The 19,769-nt window shown below is 38.3% G+C and overlaps 1 protein-coding gene across 2 annotated transcripts in view; it reads right to left on the reverse strand.

Moving 5' to 3' along the window:
• rab6ba (RAB6B, member RAS oncogene family a) overlaps positions 1-19,769 on the reverse strand; it is a 69,689-nt gene that overhangs the window by 22,043 nt on the left and 27,877 nt on the right. The window contains exons 2-4 of one of the 2 annotated variants that reach the window (XM_088078090.1): positions 15,528-15,586; positions 2,567-2,620; positions 585-711 (exon numbers count right to left, since the gene is read on the reverse strand). In XM_088078090.1, coding sequence (XP_087934216.1) covers positions 585-711; positions 2,567-2,620; positions 15,528-15,586 — 240 coding nt within the window. The remainder of the gene's footprint in view (positions 1-584; positions 712-2,566; positions 2,621-15,527; positions 15,587-19,769) is intronic. The other variant, XM_088078091.1, reaches the window with a different exon arrangement.

Here is a 19,769-nt window from a genome sequence, read left to right on the forward strand (position 1 = left end):
TAGTGATACAAAACGAATCTCCCACAGTTTGCCTTACATGGTACTACTAATTATTGATGCAAGACAGAGATACAGAGAAAAATCCCATGTGGTGGATCATATTAAAAATATCTTACATTTCATGATCTTAATATATTACCTGATAGATGATACTGTATGATGCACACAGTACTGGAATTACACAATAAATCCACTGTACATGCCCAGCTCTGTAGTATGTTAAAGCTCTTAATAAATGCCTTTGACCTTGCAGCGTTCATTGAGTATGCAGGCCTGCTGACATGCAGACTCAGAGTCGTATTGTATTCTTTCACGGGGAATTTGATGAGACAGACTCTAAGTCTTTGGGGTGAAAAAGAGAGCACGGTTTTGGAGGATGGTAACCCATATTTTTCCATAAAATCAGGAATAAAATTACCCTCTCAGGGCAGCTGTGTTACAGTGAGTGCACTTTGCTGTTTTTAAATGATTATATAGAAGCCAGTGACAGATCTGAGAGGGAATAATTCGACTGTTTGTCGTGGAAAAAGGCACTCTTCGCAATTGTGAGTGTGATATTCAAATGTTTCATGAGGGGCACTGACTTGTAATGTCGTAGACCACCACAGCCACAGTGGAGTCCCGGATATAGCTGGGAATGAGGCTCCTGAAGCGCTCCTGTCCCGCTGTGTCCCAGAGCTGCAACCTCACCTGGGGTTCAGAGAGGGAAAGCTGAGGAGGCTGAGATTATTCAGATAGTCAGAGAGCCTGGAAACAGTAGGCTCCCTCCACACACACACACACACACACACACACACACACACACACACACACACACACACACACACACACACACACACACACACACACACACACACACACACACACACACACACACACACACACACACTCACACACACACACACACACACACACACACACAAAACCCACAAACATGTGCTGTAAGACATGTATCTGAGGGTACAAGAATCACACTCAGGCACTCACTCACAACATGCAGAAAGGTATTAATTTCCATATATAAAAAGCTAAACAGAAAACATGCTGTTCATCAGTCCCGCTGAGCAAGATTACAGCAAGAGATGCACCGATTGATCAGCCGGCAACCGATATTGTATATTTTCAGCTTTATTGGCTATAACTGGTGACCGGTCGCTTCTGTTCTGGTCAGGTTTGCATGCATGCACATTGTTTAGATGCACAGCAGCACATACACAGGGTATCTGTAGGTTTCAACAAGTTAAATTTAAGACTTTTTTAAGACCACCATGAATGCAATTTAAGAACAATTTCACAACCATACTGGCAAAATGTAAAGGAGACCCAGAAAAATCATCAGCTGCAGTTAACGTTGATGATTATTGCTTCCATGGTTGTTCCGTCTTGTAGTTTTGTTACAGCGTAATCAAAACTTTTCTTAAAATAAAAGTGAGACTGAACTTTGTAACTTTATAAAAGTGACGTTAGTCAATTTTTGTTTAAGACCGGTCAAAATTGTATTTAGGACTTAAAATAGACAATTTAAGGCCTAAAATGGAGTTTGTGGGATTTTAGACTTTATAAGACTCCATGGACACCCTACATACAGTAACCAACTACTGCCACAGGCATTGCAACTCATCTCATTCCCAAATTGTCCAATTTCCATGCTTTGTTATGCCCCTCGTTTCAGGCTGGGCGGTATGGCTTTAAATAAATATTTAAAATATTGTGATATTTTAAGGCTGTATCACAATACACGATACACAATATATATCACCATATTTTTACATGTCCTTTAAACTGATGTAAACTACTTAAATAAAAACCTTATTTAATGAACTACAGTTACAATAAAGTTAAATAAAGTAGCTACTGTCATTTAACAAAGTTGAATAAACTACTGTTACAATAACATTTAATAAAATACAGTTCCCAAAGGTGTCATGTGGAAGATCTCAACGTCATTTGATTTGACGATACGCTGATGGCAGTCAGCAGGGCGAATATCAGCTGAAACCGATGTGCCCCTACTGAATCATAAATAGTTTTGCATAAATTAATAGAAAAATGAGTGTGTTGTTTTATATAAATCATATATACTTGACTATAATGGATCTTCATACACAGAATCTAATAACATTTTCTCGGATTCCTCGTCGCGGATACGTTAATAATTCGTTTGAGTGTGTATAATTCTGTTGCACCTGTTATTTAATTTTTTTAGAAAATAAAACATGTTAGATAAAGTGGTATATGAATCAGTTCATTTTGGATTTTATTTGTACAGAAGAAGCTCTGCCCAGTGACCTGGAGCAGATTTTATTTTGAGATTTGTTTGAGGTAGAGAAAATCCTGTAACTGGGAGAAGTTTTGGAATAAAAATTACAAGTTATTTACCAAAGTTTTAATACGAACATACAATTGAAAAATACATCTCAATCAGTGCATCTCTAATTTCAACACATGCATTATTGCATGCATGTGCATGTTTCTCTCAGGAAGAAGGAGTTACTGAACTGCTGACACGTTACAAACACTTAACACCTCTGTCATGACATTACACAGCTGTAACTGAGCCTCTTACCGTTCGATCTTCCAAGTACATGGTTTTCGACAGGAAGTCAATTCCAATTGTGGCCTAGTTTGGGGAGAGAAGATAAGCATGGATCAGCATCACTGTAAATACCTCGAAAAGCAAATAACACAGTATTTACAGAGAAACTGAATAATGCAAGTCATAGATGCAAAAAGGGAGAAAACAGGAGGAGGGATTACTGTCAAATCCACGGCTCACGACAGTCCTGATCACCTCACATCTCCCTATAAGAGGGTGTAATAAATATTCGAACGAGACAATAAAACAAAAACAAATGACACTTGTGAAGCTGATTATGGCCAGTTTTAGTAGATCGTTTTTTTCAATTCTGATTTTATTTTTCCCTCAAACACCACAAACAGCAGTATTAATGCTTTTACAGATTACTTGTTTGCTCCAAAAAATAACAAAAGAAATAGACAGAAGTCTACTGAAGAAGACACCTACATGTATATGTGATTAAGTAAAATATAGCAAAAGAAAAGTGAGGTAAATAAGAAAAAAAAAAAGTAAAAATAAATAAATAAATAATTTAATAATAACAACAATAAGAATAAGAAAAAAAATAAGAATTATAATAATTAAAATACTCTAATAGTAGATAAAAGGATAACAGCACAAAGTATAATAATAGATAAAAGATACAAAAAATAAATAAATAATAATAATAATAAATGTATGAGAATTAGTATGTTGAGTGCAGATTCTGGAAGAAAATTATTTTCTACTTTCTCCTTCATGCCACCACACTCAGCCAGTCAAACACATTTTAGTAGATTGTTGACTTAAGTCTGTGAATATTTCTGAGTTCCTAATATCTGATCATTTTGGTACACTGGAGCAGGATGCTTCACCTCAATAATCAGAACAACTGTTTTGTTTCAATATAGTTTTTATATTGAAATGGGCCGTCTAAAATCACGACTCGTATCATCTCACATTATCCATTTATAATACAAATCTAATTACTCCCTTATTGTGTCACGAGGCAGATGGCACGGTGTTCCCTCTTCAAGGGATGTTTACTTTCCACAGCCGAGCTCACGGCTCTCCGCTCTGCTGCCTGCCACCATATCATCAGGTGCTCTGACTGGTGCAAATCAAAACCCAAAAATCAGGCTTCAAATGCTGATCTGGGTCTGTTTGTCTGTTTGTGTGTTTGTTTCACTGATATTTTTGATGCCAGAACTGTTCATTTTTGGACATGTGACAATAAACATTTAGATCTCAAAATCACATAGAAGGCTTCTTTTCAAAAGAACAATATTAATCTTATAAATACATATCATCATTATTATGAAATGTAGTATTGGAAGACACTAAGCATTACTACATTAGTAATAGAAAATCTTTCTAATATTCAATAAAACAGAAGGCATTTTGAATTATTTTCAGGGACATTGCTGTCAGTAGGTGGTTTTCTAAGCAATAATTATAATGTTCATAAGTAATATTTTTTATTTAATGAATGACTGTAACTTTAGCTTTTGCAATTATAAAATTTGCTCAGTGAGGTCACAGTGACCTTTGACCACCAAAATAAATCAGTGTTGATTCACAGTGGATGTTTGAGGAAATTCCCTCGAGGCATTCCTGACATATCAAGTTCAGGAGAAAGAGACTGCAGATAACCCGAATCACGCCTCCAGCCACGGCGATACTGCACAAGCTTTGATGTTCTCAGTGCTATTATGTGAAAATGGTCGAGGTTTAAAGTACAATCTATATGTTTGCATGTTGTGAGAATAGCAGAGTGAGTGCGCTGTCGAGAGAGAAAGAGCAGAGCAGCAGATCCGAGCAGAGAGTCAGCTGTGAAGTCGTCATGTGGTGATAAATGTACAGTTTGGGTTTCACTTTATTAATAAATGCTGAGTCAGAAATGGATGACGACATGTTTACAACAGCTTATTTTTAGAGTGGTAGAGCCACCGTCAGAGTGAACTTCAGTTTGAGTTATTATTTATTTTTCATGTTAAAGTTCACATAACGCCTGTTCTGCAGAGCTTTGTTGTTCTTTTTTCAGGTTTTCACAGAAGTGAAGTCAAGATGGTTAAATTACAAGTCTAAAGGCTTCTGAGTGAAGCTACACAAAGATGAGTTATACATATCAATTGATCTAGGATTTTAGGATGTTTCTAGGATTTAGGACATTTCTGGAATTTTAGGACATTTCCCAAAATTTTTAACATTTCTAGTGATTCAAAGATACTTTTTGGACTTTCGGATATTTCTAAGATTTTAGGACGTTTGTAGGATTTTAGTGCATTTCTAGAACTTGGGAAGTTTGTAGGATTTTACACATTTATTGTTTAGTGTCTTTATGAAGATACAAAGAATACAGAGAACATGTACAATGTTTTAAAACAGCAAAAAAGTCACAACAAAATGGCTTCTTCTGACTGAAGTCAATATTTAGTGTGAAACATTGAATCATACATCCATAACAAAAGGTAGCTCAAATCATCAATACTGAGCTTTGGAGAAGAAGAAGATTAAAATTGTAAATTTCATATTGCCTAAGAGAATTCGAGACATGCAAAGTGGAAACGGAGGTCACAGTAAATATTTGCAACTTAAGCCTGATGGGGTTGTTTTATTCTGAAATATTTGCATTTTTAATACTGTATACTGGTTGTATTTTAGTAAAGAAACCACTGAGACATAAATATGTGTGGTCATTATAACTTTGCTTAAATAAAGTTCAGTACTGTATATATATAGGGTAGGGTGCCAGATTTGGACCACGGGCCATAAGTTGATTATCACTGCTGTAGAGGGATTTATTGCTTGTGTCTGGTGGATAATAACGATAATCGAATGATATCGTTCAGTCCTGATTGTGAGAGACTGCAGAGTTTGGACTGACTTTAAATGACAGCTGGTTTAGGCAGATGTGCTTCATGATGCTTTCATGTGGTGCATCCAGATGTTCAGTGAACATGTGAGGGGACAAAGGTGCAAAGGTCTTCACGGCAGCGGGTTCAGGACTGACCCAGGATTACCCAGCAGTCCACAGCTGCATGTTTAAAGCTTGTGTGACCTCAGCCTGCAGACTCCAGCACCGGCCAGATGGAGCACGTGCTGCAGATGGCTGACGGGGAATTACCTGTCTGCAGAGGATGCAGATCAGCTGAGTTTATTTTGATACATTTTATTTGTGCTAAGCTTCATTCTGACACATTTATACTCGTCTGTGGTTGAGCAGGTAGGCGTACCGGTTGTTTTTGCCTATTGGAGGCAGTGCAGCAGGGTGCCCGCTGCCCACTTTGACAGAACTGGGCATCAGCAGCTCGATCACGCACTTGTTTCCTTGGTGATGCCAGATTCAACAGTGGACTAACTCAGAGAGTCTGGCACGAAGACAGGACGTCATTTATACTCTTTACACTCAGTCACATCAAGCTCTGCTGGGCTGAAAATAAAGTGCCTCAAAGATTTGAAATTATAAAGAACTTTATGCAACATTATAGTTAGCGAAATAAAAATACTTTCTGGCTGTATCAGCCCCAAACAGACAGGCGGATTACATGCACTTCCAAATTAATTTATTCTGGCACAATATGCTTAAAATGTAATTAACAACTTGCATAACAGACTGAAAGAAATCACTGTGTGCTCCAGGTTAAAAGCACTAATTTGGTTGATCGATCCAACAAAGCAGCCTGTAAAAATAACTGAAATTTACTAAAGTTTTGAACATTTAGGCCACCTGAGAAATGATTTTAAAAATAGCAGCTTCTGAGCGTCATTATTGACACAGCGGCTTGAATTAAGTTAAAGGCACAGAGATGTGGTGGGAGGGGATGGCGGAGTTGCTGCAGGCTCTTTCTGGCTCCAGTTTAAATATAGAATCCCACACAGACAGCTATACATGAACAGATTAGATCACCACAAATTATTAATACTCCTTTTTAATTTTTAACTTCGGCACATTGTTAGAAGACAGACCGTGGCTCTGTAGGCCCATCCTGCTGGGAACTGGGGCAAAAAAAGCTTTTAACAGATCTGAAGGAGTTCCTGACATTATATTTATTTTAAATGTTTTTTTTTTATTTTTACCTGAGTGTGGCCTTAAGATATTGGTCTTAATATATTTTTTCGCATGTGAAATCATTATCAAATAAATTGATTTATACTTTTTTTGTGGGGATGCTAGGGGACATTATTATCTTTTTTCATTAATCTTTTTTTTTGAGTTTTGAAGGTCAAATCACACAGAGCGTGATGGGAAAATGTAAAATCCAAATGATGGAAGCACCATTGTGATTAGGTCAGAGTTAATTTATATTTTCTTTCTAAAGCAAGCTGACCAAATTAGCATTTTAGCTGCAACAATTAATCAAATAACTGATGAGTTGTTAACTATTTACTAAATCACCAGATAATCTGATAATAATTGAAATGATTAACAATTTAAGGGGAAAAAAGTCAAAGTTCTCTGATTCCAGCATCTTAAATATAAATATTTTTGGTTTCTTTACTCCTCTGTGACAGTAAACTGAATTATTTTTAGTTGTGGACAAAACATGACCTTTGAGACATCTTCAGAATCTCCATTTTCAAACATTTTGTAGACCAAACAACTAATAAATTAATCAAGAAAATGATCACTCAAAAACACTGAAAACAATCATCAGGTTAAGTCCTAATTTGCAGTGGTACAATTATCTTAAATATCAGTTTCTTTTATCTTCAAATGAAAATTTGAGAACCAGCAACAAACTGGATTTCCAAATAATTTTGTGTGAATGTATGGATTTCAGACCGTTACCACATGTCATATGCATATATAAATACAAGGAATGAAAAATCATGCATTAAAGCTAAAGCTAAAAAAAAACAAAAAAACATTTGTGACTATTTGGATTCTTAATTGTTTAAGTCATTTTCAGATTTTTATCTGTAGCAGCTTTTCAAATAGATGTGATGCTTGTTGTTGTCATATAGATATATCATAAAATGAAATGCTTTAGGTTTGGGGCTGTTTGGGCAAAATGAGACATTTGAAACTGTTTCCTTGAGCTGTGGCAAAATATAATGTTTTAGTTTTCATATTTGATGGAAAAAAATCATACATAAAAAGAGAGAATCACATTTGTCTATCGATTCATTGGAAATTAACTATTAATTGCAGCCCTAGTTAAGACTATCAGAAAAAAACAAGGTGAATTAAATATAGCTTTATGTTACAATCACACGTTTTCGGCTGAAGAAAATCCTGCAGGTAATTGTATCAGGGTAGGTGTCACAGTGGGTTTGTATGCACTCAAACATGATGACTCAGCTGGCACTCTGAGGCAATAAAGATGGAAATCACAATTTTCTGACAAATATTACTGCGTTCAACTAGATGGAAATGGAGGCACAAGTTATACTACTGGACTGACACAAAACACAAAAACACAGAGAACAAGAATCACCGCTACATTTAAGATTTAACCTGATCTCAATACTTTGACTTAATGTCATTTACTAAAACAAAATTTCAGTGAAATCTGAAAAAAGGGGGGGTGGGGTTGGGAATGGAAGTGATGAGATGATTAATGTGTTTCTGCAGTGGCCATAAAACTGCAGTGATGGATTAGGCCATAAATACAGTGAGGAGGAGAGATGTTTGTGACTTTTTGGTGACAGCAGGAGTTGGAATAATCAAACACCTCAGGATGAAGAAAAAAACAATCTTGTAATCAAGTGGGATTGTCTCGTAGTTGGTCTCTGTGCCAACATGCTACTGATTACAGACAGCGATGTCTCTCTCTTTATGGAGCGACGCAGGTTTTGCAAATCAGAGCTCACCTGTGGCGAGCACGAGGTCTCGTATAATCCAAACTAATTATGTTTGGGGTCTTTGCACCAACAGGATGTTTGACTTATGACCAAACAGAAATGCCACATTTGGCTTTAAAAGAGATCGATTCTGCTCATTTGCAGGTTCATACTTGTATTTTGGGGTTCTATTAGAATATGTTGCATGTTGTAATGTTCAGGGCGCACTTAACTTCTTCTAAAGGAGGCGGTCAATCACCAGATCACCAGACCTGCAGGATAAATCTGGGAGGGAAAAGTAAAAAAGCAGCACTTGCCTCTCCCTCATACAGACACTGACCGGCCCTTTATTTGAATTTGGGCTATTTTTTGTCTAATCGTGGTATTTTAAAATCTGAATACTTCCTCTACCACTGCTGCTGCTCCCATCAGGACTTTTGAGGTCCTCCATCTGGCAGGGACGCTGTTAGACCAATAGACCTTGAGTCGCAGTGAGCACACTGGCATTCGCTCACAGCGCCGTATTCGACAGCAGTTTGTGAACATGCAAAATCTGATTAATTTGGAATTTACTGCCAGCACAAGAGGGAACAGATCAGTGTGTGATTATACCTTCAGACAGCAGGCTGTGTATATAATATACTGCAGAACAGAACAATTACAGCAGGCTACATTTGTAACCGCAGTAATAAGTCGTGCCGGTCCAGATTCATAATTAGTCCATTTAATTCACTTTATGCGTGTCACAAAGTATTATGGGTAGATTTGTGCCCCACCACGACATTAATTTGAGATTAACCAATCTTCCAACCCTGATAGCAAATTGGGTTGCTGCAGCAGCACAGAGGAAAACATGTCACTCTGGCTGTTGAGTTTACAATAAATAATACAGAGAGAAGCAGCAAATATTAACGTTTGATAACTGACTTAAACCATAACTCAGTTATCAAAATTACAGCAGATTTATTGTCTGTTGATTGATTTATCAATTATTTGTCTAATTGGTTGAGCTGTACTAATTTGATAAATGTATCTTAAAATAAGTTCAGATAAACTATGTTTTTAAGGTGCATTATTGCACCTTAACTGTTGCTGAAAAAATCCATTTTTAGGGCTGCAACAGACAATTCATTTCATAATTAATTAATCCGCTCATAATTTTCTTGACCTATGAACTGTCAGAAAATAGTCCAAAAATTGTTAATAATAATAATAAAAAAAAAAAAAAAGAAAAATTTAAATAATAAAAGAAGTAGTAGTTGTCATGGTGGTGGTGGTTGTTAGAAATGTTGCTATTATTAACTGTTATTATTATTATTATTATTATTATTATTATTATTATTATTATTATTATTAATTTTTATTATTATATATACAGAAAGAGGACCATAGTGTTCTATCCGAAATTACATGGGGCATATATTGCACATATTAATCAATAATGAAATTATTCTATAGTTGTTATTTTATATATCTTTTTCCCAATATACCTGATTCACCAGTTGCTGCGACACTAAGTATCTGAGGGTCTGGGCAGGGCAGACAGATGCAGTCACAGCCTGGCGGCCAGGTCTGACTGACAGCTCCACCACAGCTGACAAAAGCGTTCAGCCTCTGGAGGCTCTGAGCCCTTCAGCATGTGCTGCCAGGCAGTGAGGACGCCTGCCTCTGTCTCTCTCGGCTGGGTGGCTGCTTGATGGGAGTCTGCTGCTTTTAAAGGCAGCAAATCTGGCTCGCCTCGCTCACATCCTCCTGCTGATTAAAGCCACCAGCACGCTCGGTTTCATCTTTCTGATGGCCCTCCGTCTCTAAATATACTGCTCTTCTTCCTTCAAAGGATTGAACGCGATCAGCTCAAATCTGACGCACATGAAAACAAAAACTATGCGGTGATTCAGTATGTATGCCTGGAAACCTTCATAAATCTTCTCATCAGGGCAGATGTCTCCTGCAGGCACACATTCATAACATCTTTCCACCCTCGCTGGGCAAATTCAGCCTCCCCTCTGTGCAGCAGCATAAACATTCAAACCCAGCTAATGCATGCAGCATTTTAATTAATACTCAAAGGTCTCTGGAGTTGAGCTAGAAAAAAAAACCTGCAACATCATTTATAGCCCTACCTGTCACTGAGCCCGGGAGGAAAGAGAAGTGGCGTTCAGACACACACACATGCAAACACACACAGAGGAGAAGGAGTGTGAGCTTTGGCTTTGAACGACAGAGCAGAGGTTGTGGCACCCATAACTAAATCATTAATCCACTATCTGAAAAATATAAGACTGGAAGAAGAGGCTGTTTTGTGGAACAAAGGGTTAAGAGGTGGATTTAAAAGGCTTTGTTTAACCCTTTGAGACATGATCAAATTGGTGCGATGTCTTTAAAAAACATAGGTAAAAGGCAATGAGCAACTTAAGAAGAAATTACCCCAAAACAGGCAACACAAAAAAGGTAAAATGAACAAGAAAAGTACCTGAAAATAAGAAAAAAATAAAATAAATTAAAAGAAGAGCAAAACAAAAAGTCAAAGAAATGACCTGAAAAGGTGCTTAGAAATAATTAGAATTCTGTAAAATAATATTAAGTATATAATTATGATATAGTTTCTTGGATATTTTTCCCTAGCTTCTTTAAAAAGAATTTTTCAAATCTACCATTTTCTGGGCAGTTCTTGCCCAGTTGCTGATTTCCTTTTTTCCTCGTGTTTTTGTAAGAAAGCAAACCCATTTTGTTTTCAGATTTGAAATACTTGTGAACCCAGCACAATAAAACTGACGTCTCTCTAGGTTTCAAAGGGTTAACAAATGACGCCGTATCATTTGGTGCACAGGCCATTACAGTAGTGTGGAGCAGGGACCGCATTAAAGAGCATATGGGGACGTTATTGAATAAGCAGATGCTATCTGTCCAGCATTAGGCTGCCCAGCACGCTGCCTGCTCACTTAAAATGGGAGGATGTGGCTGAAAAAACGAGGGTGAGAAGAGATTTCCCTTAAGGCTTCATCAAGGCAACGCCGGTGCATACGGCTGTTTGTCTGGAAAGCCATGTTTCTCCCCTGCTCGTCAGGATGCCTGCGCTCAGTGCCGACTTTGACGGCTGCTGGATTCTCAAAGTCGTACTTTATCGAGCTGCATTCAGGTTGGGAGTTACAGCGGTGGCCTTGGAGCGAGACAGATTGCAGGCAACAACAGACGCCCACATTCACTCCAGGTAAATAGCACTTTGGAATGTGCTGCTCTCTGAAAATGATGCACAAAATGATCGTGTCACATTTACTATCAATGCATTACAGGCCTTATTTATGAAGATATTAATCTCAAAAACAGCCATAATGTATTGCATAACACTGGATTGATATATAGCAGCATTTTAAAAGGCTGTTTTCAAAAGCCTGCCCCCAAAACACCCCATCTACACCCTCTGACCCTACAATTCCAGCCTGACTGTCTGGCCCTCAGTTATGTCAAACTAGGAAAGTGCACTCAATATAGCGAGGTCTCCACCAGGTGGCCACGTTCTAGCTGTGACGCAGCCACCAGAGCTGATGGCGACCATCTAGAAAATGCATACAATGGCGTGCCCTAGGGCTGAGCGATATGGAATAAAGTCTTATCACGACCGCACCCCGTCGAACATGAAAACACTGGAGTGGGCTGTCGGAGATGTCTGCGCTGGAGCCGACTGTCGGAGATGTCTGCGCTGGAGCCGACTGTCGGAGATGTCTGCGCTGGAGCCGACTGTCGGAGATGTCTGTGCTGGTGCCGGCTGTCGGAGATGTGCGTGCGCTGGAGCAGATTGTTGCACATGTCCGCTCCAGCACGCCAGAGCAAACAAAAATACACAATCTTTATGCTAAAATTTATGATATATGCATGAACACAGGCAAAATTATCAAAAAATTAAGAATGAAAAGTGTAGAAAATGTACCAAACAGTCCCTAAGGATTAAAGTACCTTAATTGCCTCCATGAGCCACTGCTGCTCCTGAAACTACAGTGTTGATAAGCCAGCCAAATCAGTGGGCAAGACTATAATAACTAACTTTGTGTTGTTTTTAGAACACCAGATTGCACCTATCCTATCCACGTCATTTCACTGAAATAGATGAATTAGAAACTATTTTCCATTTTGAAACTTCACTGTGTAAAGGGACAATTTGGCTCCAGAAATACTAATAATGAACATCAAAACATAAAGACATCTCTACATTATTCTATCAGTAAATCGTTCAGCAAAACCTCTCCCCTTCTAAACAGGATCAATGAACAGATTAATGTCTTTTCCCACCACTGAGACACTGATAAGGTCTAATGTTTGGTAATAGCTCTGTTTCCCAATCTTTGAGTCCAAAGCCACCTTTACCCTAATAGAAGCCCGTTCCACAGCATGAGTTTGTTTAAAGAAACATCAATGCATCATGAAGATTCAGCAACTCAACAACACAAAGACACGAGCCCGAACAGTCAGTGTGAAATGTCTGGCTCTGTAGTCTTTCTTGACTTACGAATGTCGAAATATAAGAGGATACAGCGGCAACTGTGAAAGCCCAGCATCACAGAGCTAACACAGACAATTTAATCCACACACAATGAGCCATTCAAATCTCATTACAGTGCAGCACAGTGCTTCTGTGAACGCTGAAGAATAGAAACGTGTTTTTCTTTTCCTTTTTGAGGGTTAAGAGGAAGCAGTAAGGCCAAAGGAGACAGACCTTTGTGGCAACACTGATAATATAATAAAACTAACTGATTATAAGCGGAGCGATATTTTTGAGCCTCCTCAGTTAGAAGTTGTGCTCTCCATGGTGCAACTCTCTCAAAGCTAAAGTTTGACATTTTGAGCTTTCTTGCTTTCTGGCAGAGAGTTGGATGAGAAAATCGATACAGTTCTCATGTCTGTCTGTTAAATATGAAGCTACTGCAAAGAGCTGGTGAGCTTAGCTCATCACAAAGACTGAAAACAGGAGGAAACAGCTTTCAAAATGTGACAAAATCTGCTAACTCCATGGCATATTTCTAATAAGCATATTTCCCAAAATGTCTCTCTATTCCTATAATAAACTTCAAAAACCGTCATATGAATATTTACCAATACATTTTCACGACTTTTCAAATTTCATACGGTGTTTAAACACCTCATGTGCTATTGTGCAGGTTTGTGAAGCAAAACTTTCAGGGAATATTTTGTTTTCCAAAACTTTTCCTGCACTGGAAATTGCTATTTGATATTTACAGGTTTTTCATGACTGTACGAACACTACTTCTATTCCCGGTGATAGAGAGAAAGTTTTTATTATATATGTTTATACTAAAGAGGCCAAGAAAGTCAAGTTAGACGAAGGGGGTGAGGAAGACGGAGGCACGGCTGAGATCAAGGACTGAGTGAATCTTTGGAGACCGCTGTAGATGATTTAAAGGCAGGGCCAGATTAACACTCGGGCTGGTGAGACTGAAGCTGCATGTCTCAAGCTTTAGAAGGACGAGGAGACTGCAGAACATTATTAACTCTACTGGCCTGACAGAGAGGCTGCGGGCCAATTTTATACCTGATGGAAATGTCTTTTCCAACTCACAGATGATTTTAAAATGAAAGCAAGAACTCCTCAAATTAAAATAGAGATGTGGTCAGATGAGGTGAGGTTCAGGTTGTGGTCAGAGACATTAGGAAAAGCCTCAGAGTCTCTTTAAACTAACCTTGCACTCACTAATCATCCATCTAGGGCTGTTACTAAATGCTATTTCCATTATCAATGAATCTGGATATTATTATTTTTTTGACTAGTTGACTAATGACAATTTTAAAAATAGCAATCACATTTCTCAGAGGCCACAGTGATGTTTTTTTAAATTTGTTTGATTTGTCTGACATACAGAATATAATCAAAAGATATTCAATTAACTGTCATACAAACAAAGAAACTGTCACATTATGGAGCTGTAACCAGCTAATAACTGACATTTTTGCTTGATAAAAGGAGTAATTCTACATCTATCAGTCACTCCAAACACAATGCTGTTCACCACACTGTGGTGCACCGCCAGCTTCATCTACACAGAATTACTGCAGCGAAGAAGAATACTTCACACATAATAACCCAACAATATGAAAAACTTAAAGGGACAGTTCACCCCAATATCTAAAGTACATATCTCACAGAGTATGTTTAATACATTCACTTTGGGTTGAACTATTCCTATAAGTCAAACACGTGAAACAAGACTGCCTCATTACGCTACAGTTTAATGGAAATACATTTTCTATAATCCAGCAAACCACAACTAAAAGCCTAACCCCAAATCAACAGCTGGAGATCACTGTTCCTTCTGGAGAGCATAACAACACATAGTTAGACCGAGTGGTATACTGGTATTATTTGCAGATGATCAAAAGTATTCAGTGACAAAGTAAGTTGTATTTATCAGTTGAAGTTTAGATAAACAAAAGTTACCTCATAAGTTTTCTTCTTCTCCCTTATATACTGATGGTGTTTCTATGTTTCCGAGGCTAATCTGCTTAGAGGTTTTTCACACAATACGCCGCCTCCTAACACTGTACATTCCTTCAATAAAGAGCCAGAGTGAACTAAAAGCCACACACACACACATACACACACACACACACACACACACACACACACACACACACACACACACACACACACAGAGTCTCTAAACTATATGAGAATGAGGGCGGAATAGCTTTGTGAGATTTATTTTTAATTCCTTTTTTATTACTATATAAGTAGATACTTTTTGCTTATAAAGCAATAATACTGCAGGTTTTATTTTCTGTGTGCTTGCAGACGTTTGCAAAGACCGTGGCTATAAGTGCTGTAGCTGCATAAGCAGTATTCTGTTTTTAGGGATGACGAGTGCGATTAGGCTGTTTTGGAGAACACGGTTAGAAATAGTGATCGCTCGAGGGCCCACAGAGCTCCCGATGTTGTTCAGTTCAAAGGTGTCTGTTTTAACACAGGTGTTGGCTTTAACTCTCTCGTTTTACACACAAAAATGGTTATTTCTGGTGAATTTATTTCCATGATTATGTCTTTGATCTGTGTTTGATTTATGTAAAGCTGCATGTTTCCTGTATACGACACAGAGCGCAGTGTGACGGCGAAACAGAGACATAATTGATCATTAGAGACAAACTATTCAACCTCGGAGTCTGCCGCAGCACCTACCTGATATGTGTTGTCAAAGCTGTCATACATGAACCGTGTGATCAGAGACGTCTTTCCAACTGTAAGAGAAGAAAAAGACAAAAAAAAGCGTTAAAAGAGAGACAAGAGGCTTCGTCTTCCTCCATTCAGACACTCGGTGAATGACCAGCAGGATTGGTGGTTATGGTTTCAGCCACGTCTGTCACTGCTGCCCAGGGAGCTCATTACTGTGTGTGGGGTGACCGGGAGGTCAGCGGTGCCATCAGGTCCAGATGTAATTACAATGCTGCTGCCGCTCCTGGCATTATGTGTGTTCCCAAAACACCTACATTTCCTGTTTAATATATTCGACTGGGAGAACGGTGGGATGAGATGCAAACTAATTTTTGTTGAACGACAGAAAAACCTGAGGGAAAAGTCAACCACCCTAAAAAAAAAAAAAAAAAAAAAACAGTATCTGAGGGCTTCAACAGGTTTGCTGACATTTACAGATGTCTGTCATCTGCATAGCACTGATGCCGAATGCCAAGCTAACAGGCTGATTAATTAAGTCTAATAAAATGACATCTGGATGGTTTGAAGACTCTAAAACCCAATTTTCTCAATCATCTTCTCACTAGGAGCGGTGGGGCTCTTCATGAACACATTTTCTGTTAAAAGTTTTTATTATTCCCAGTGACAGATGTCTGTATTTCTATTTCTGTCCAAAAATGTGTCAAGTACTTCCATTCACCATGGCTCATTTCCATGGCTTATGTCTCCAGGCCACTGTCAATCAAATCGGATGAAACCCCACACACACACACACACACACACACACACACACACACACACACACACACACACACACACACACACACACACACACACACAGACAGACAGACAGACCTGATGAAGCAGATCAGCAAAGTTTCTCTGTGTGACACTCTTAAATAATACCTAGAAATACTATTTTTTTTCCAAGTTTTACTAACTTAGTTGAGAAAATTAACTATTTTGGAGATATACTATAGATTTTAAAGCAGGTTTTTAGGATCTTTCAAGGAAGACTTCAACCACCCCATTTCACCTTGAACACATTTTTTTCTTGCATGCTTCCATGGTGAACGAAGAAGCCAAAAAACTGAGATCATTCTTGCTGAACTGAAGTAAAAGGGGCCACATTTAACACCAGCAAAACTATATAAAAAATATGTTTACAAACTCTCATGAAGTCTTGCAGTGTAATCAGTTTTTGCTGAAACAAACACCTACATTTTCTCAAAACACATTTAAAAGTACCTCTTCACAGACGAGTAGCGAGCTAATGCTTCCAATGAGCCATTTTCAGACACTCACCCTTGCCTAGTTTCAGTACTTGTATGTCAGTGTTTCAAATAGTATGTTTTTTGTGAAAATACATGCGTTTGGAAAGCACTGAGCATACGCCCGGATAAATGAGACATGGATTATACTGCAAGAGTTGTGTGACTGTGATTATGTTTTCAATACCATCATAAATAAAGGTGCTCTTCTATATATTGAACTCATTGTATGTAGTGCACAGCATGCACCAGAACTCAGTCTCCAGTCGTTACTGGTGGAACCACAGACTCTATATAAAGATGGACAAAATGACAGCTCCCCCTAAGTGAAGCTTTTCGATCTCAATCGCGCCCTAGTGTCTGGCTTCAGTATAGGTCATAAAGCCCGCCCCTCCATGTTAGTAAATGGACATGGGCCAAACTAAAAACTCAAAGTACACACTAAATACATTTTTACCAAACATCACCCTGATGTTTGTTCAAGTGTTTATTTTCAAGATAAGTTTTAATGAGTTATTAAATTTAAAAAAAAGGTGATTTTCTGCCATGATTGACAGCTGTCACAGCCAATCCATGTGCTCGCATTCAATGGAGCTGCTCACAAACCAATCGTGAGCAGCTCCATTGTACTCCATTGGACGGGTGTTTTGGCAGGAACTTCCCCAGCGTGAATATCACTACCGCACAGACTCCAGCTCTCAGTTACATCATTTGAACAGGGAATCCAAAAAAGGCCGACATTCTTCTTTATAAATTAAAGTAAACAAGGACCACATTTTTTTTGCACAACTTGTGCAGTACAAACCGAGTCTCGGTTTGCTCAGTACTTCTCAAACACATGCATTTCCTCTGAAACTTCGCCATTTAAAACACTGCAGCATGAATAGTCTTACACACCGACAAGTAGCGTGCCTCAGGCAAGCGTGTGCGTTTGAACTCTGCTTGTGTGTTCCACTGAGCAGAGTTCAAACACTCGCTTGCTTGCCCAGGTGCAGTACTAGTACGTGAAGTGATTTAAATAGTGCGGTTTTAACAACAATGCATGTGTTTGGGAAGTACTGACAATACGACTGGATACATTAGACTTGGAATAAAATGCGCGAGATGAGTGAACAGACAAATGTTTTGCTATTGCTTAGCTGTTGTTTGATGTTGATCCTTTTTACTTTGATTCATCAAGAATTTTACCAGTTTTGGGGTTAAGTTTCCCTCACTGATTCAATGCAACATGGGGCCAGTGATTGATATACAAATGATTATTTTTGTGCGTGAAGTATTCATTTTTTTCTAAGCACAATATCCCTGATAATATCCATCACAGGCCAAAACAGAGCAGCTCTGAGTTACAGCATTGTTCAGCACCAACATCAGTATTGATTTCCCTGATCAATGTCTGAGCATTGCCAATAACAGGTTACAGTAATCCTAGTCTGCAAATTCTTCTTTTTGTTTTTTTTTTCCATGGGACACATATATTCAAGCATTTATTCAAGCAACGAGCAGCTCGACAAGAGAGGGGCCAAACATTAGAAAGAAATAAGTAAAAACTTAATAATCTGTCCAAGCTAATGTTTTACTTTTTTGTAGTTTGCAGGACAATTTTTACCAAGTTGCTAATTTCCCCATGTTTTCAAAAGAAATCAAGCCAGTTTTTCCCATTTTCAGAGGTTTAATTGCTGGTGCATAATCATCTAAATACAACACAGAAGAAATGACATTGATCCAGGTGTTAATGGGTAAACCTAAATATTTAATTATTCTTTAAAATATTCTTTTTTCTGTAACTATAACTTTAAATAACTTTCTATATAATAACTTTAAATATATATTTAAAAGAATTACAAATGTAGTTTTCTGAAAACTTTGCCCTGTTTTTTTGATAGTATTTAATAATCCATCCCATCTACTTTTTTAGATAGTCTTGTCACCTTTTAGTAATTTTTCACAGTTTGTGGGAGTTTTAAATGCTAGTGCAAAACTGCCAGGAGCATTGTGGAGGCGTGTTAAGGTATGGGACTAATAAATGACTGGAAAACAGCCACCTAATTTCATATCAGTTCAATAATTAATTCATCATTTTAGAAGCACGAGGCATGATATACCAGAGTTAATCACTCGTAAAAAAGAGGGCTGGTGAGACATGGTTGAATCACTGATAGATGGCGTCTATGGTTTTCAGATATATATTTTTTTTATCCCTGGTGGGTTTCTAGATGAGGAAGACTGGAGCAAAGAAAATGGGGGTGCAAGCAGGAATCAATCACGTCCTCTTCTTGTAACCATTTAACAGCAGCGCAGATGGCTGCCTGAGAGTCGATATCTTATCCTAACTCCTCGGTGGAGCAGATCCAAAGTCATACAGTTAAGTCTAATCAGCCTGTAAACACTGACCAGCCTCTGGATGGCGCAGACTAACATGTCATCTTGTTGCCTCTTGATGAACAGACCCAAATCTACTCATTTACATACACCCCCCAGTGCATCTTTTTGTGCAGCTGCCATTCCAGATTTGTTGTTATTAAATATTTGTGAAATTTCAATCCATTATTCATGTAAAAGAAATGTACTGTGACTGAGTTCTCAAAATGTGCAGCGCAGGCACACTCGGTAAACATAATCTGTCTTTAATTCACAGTTCATCAAATGGGCACCCGGCTACAATTGTTTACAGAAAGACTTTTAATCAGGCGGACTAATTACATGTGTCTGTGCCCTCACTTGGTTTCCATATCTGCGAGGCAGGATTTGATGCGCAGCTACTGATTATGCTAATGATCTCACGCTAATTCATCAATACATCATCTCTCTTGCTCGGCTCCAGAGCTGTCCTACTTTAGACAGATACCAGCTAATTTATCAAGTTCTGCTAACTCAGTCACGGTCTATTTGGGAATAAAACTCCATTATGATTCGTCTGCTGGTAGAGCCCGGTTTTTTGTGCATGGAGCTGTGGTTAAAG

The sequence above is a fragment of the Plectropomus leopardus genome, chromosome 5 (genome assembly GCF_026936395.1).
Source record: "Plectropomus leopardus strain MGB_pleo_1.0 chromosome 5, ASM2693639v1, whole genome shotgun sequence".
NCBI lineage: Eukaryota > Metazoa > Chordata > Actinopteri > Perciformes > Serranidae > Plectropomus > Plectropomus leopardus.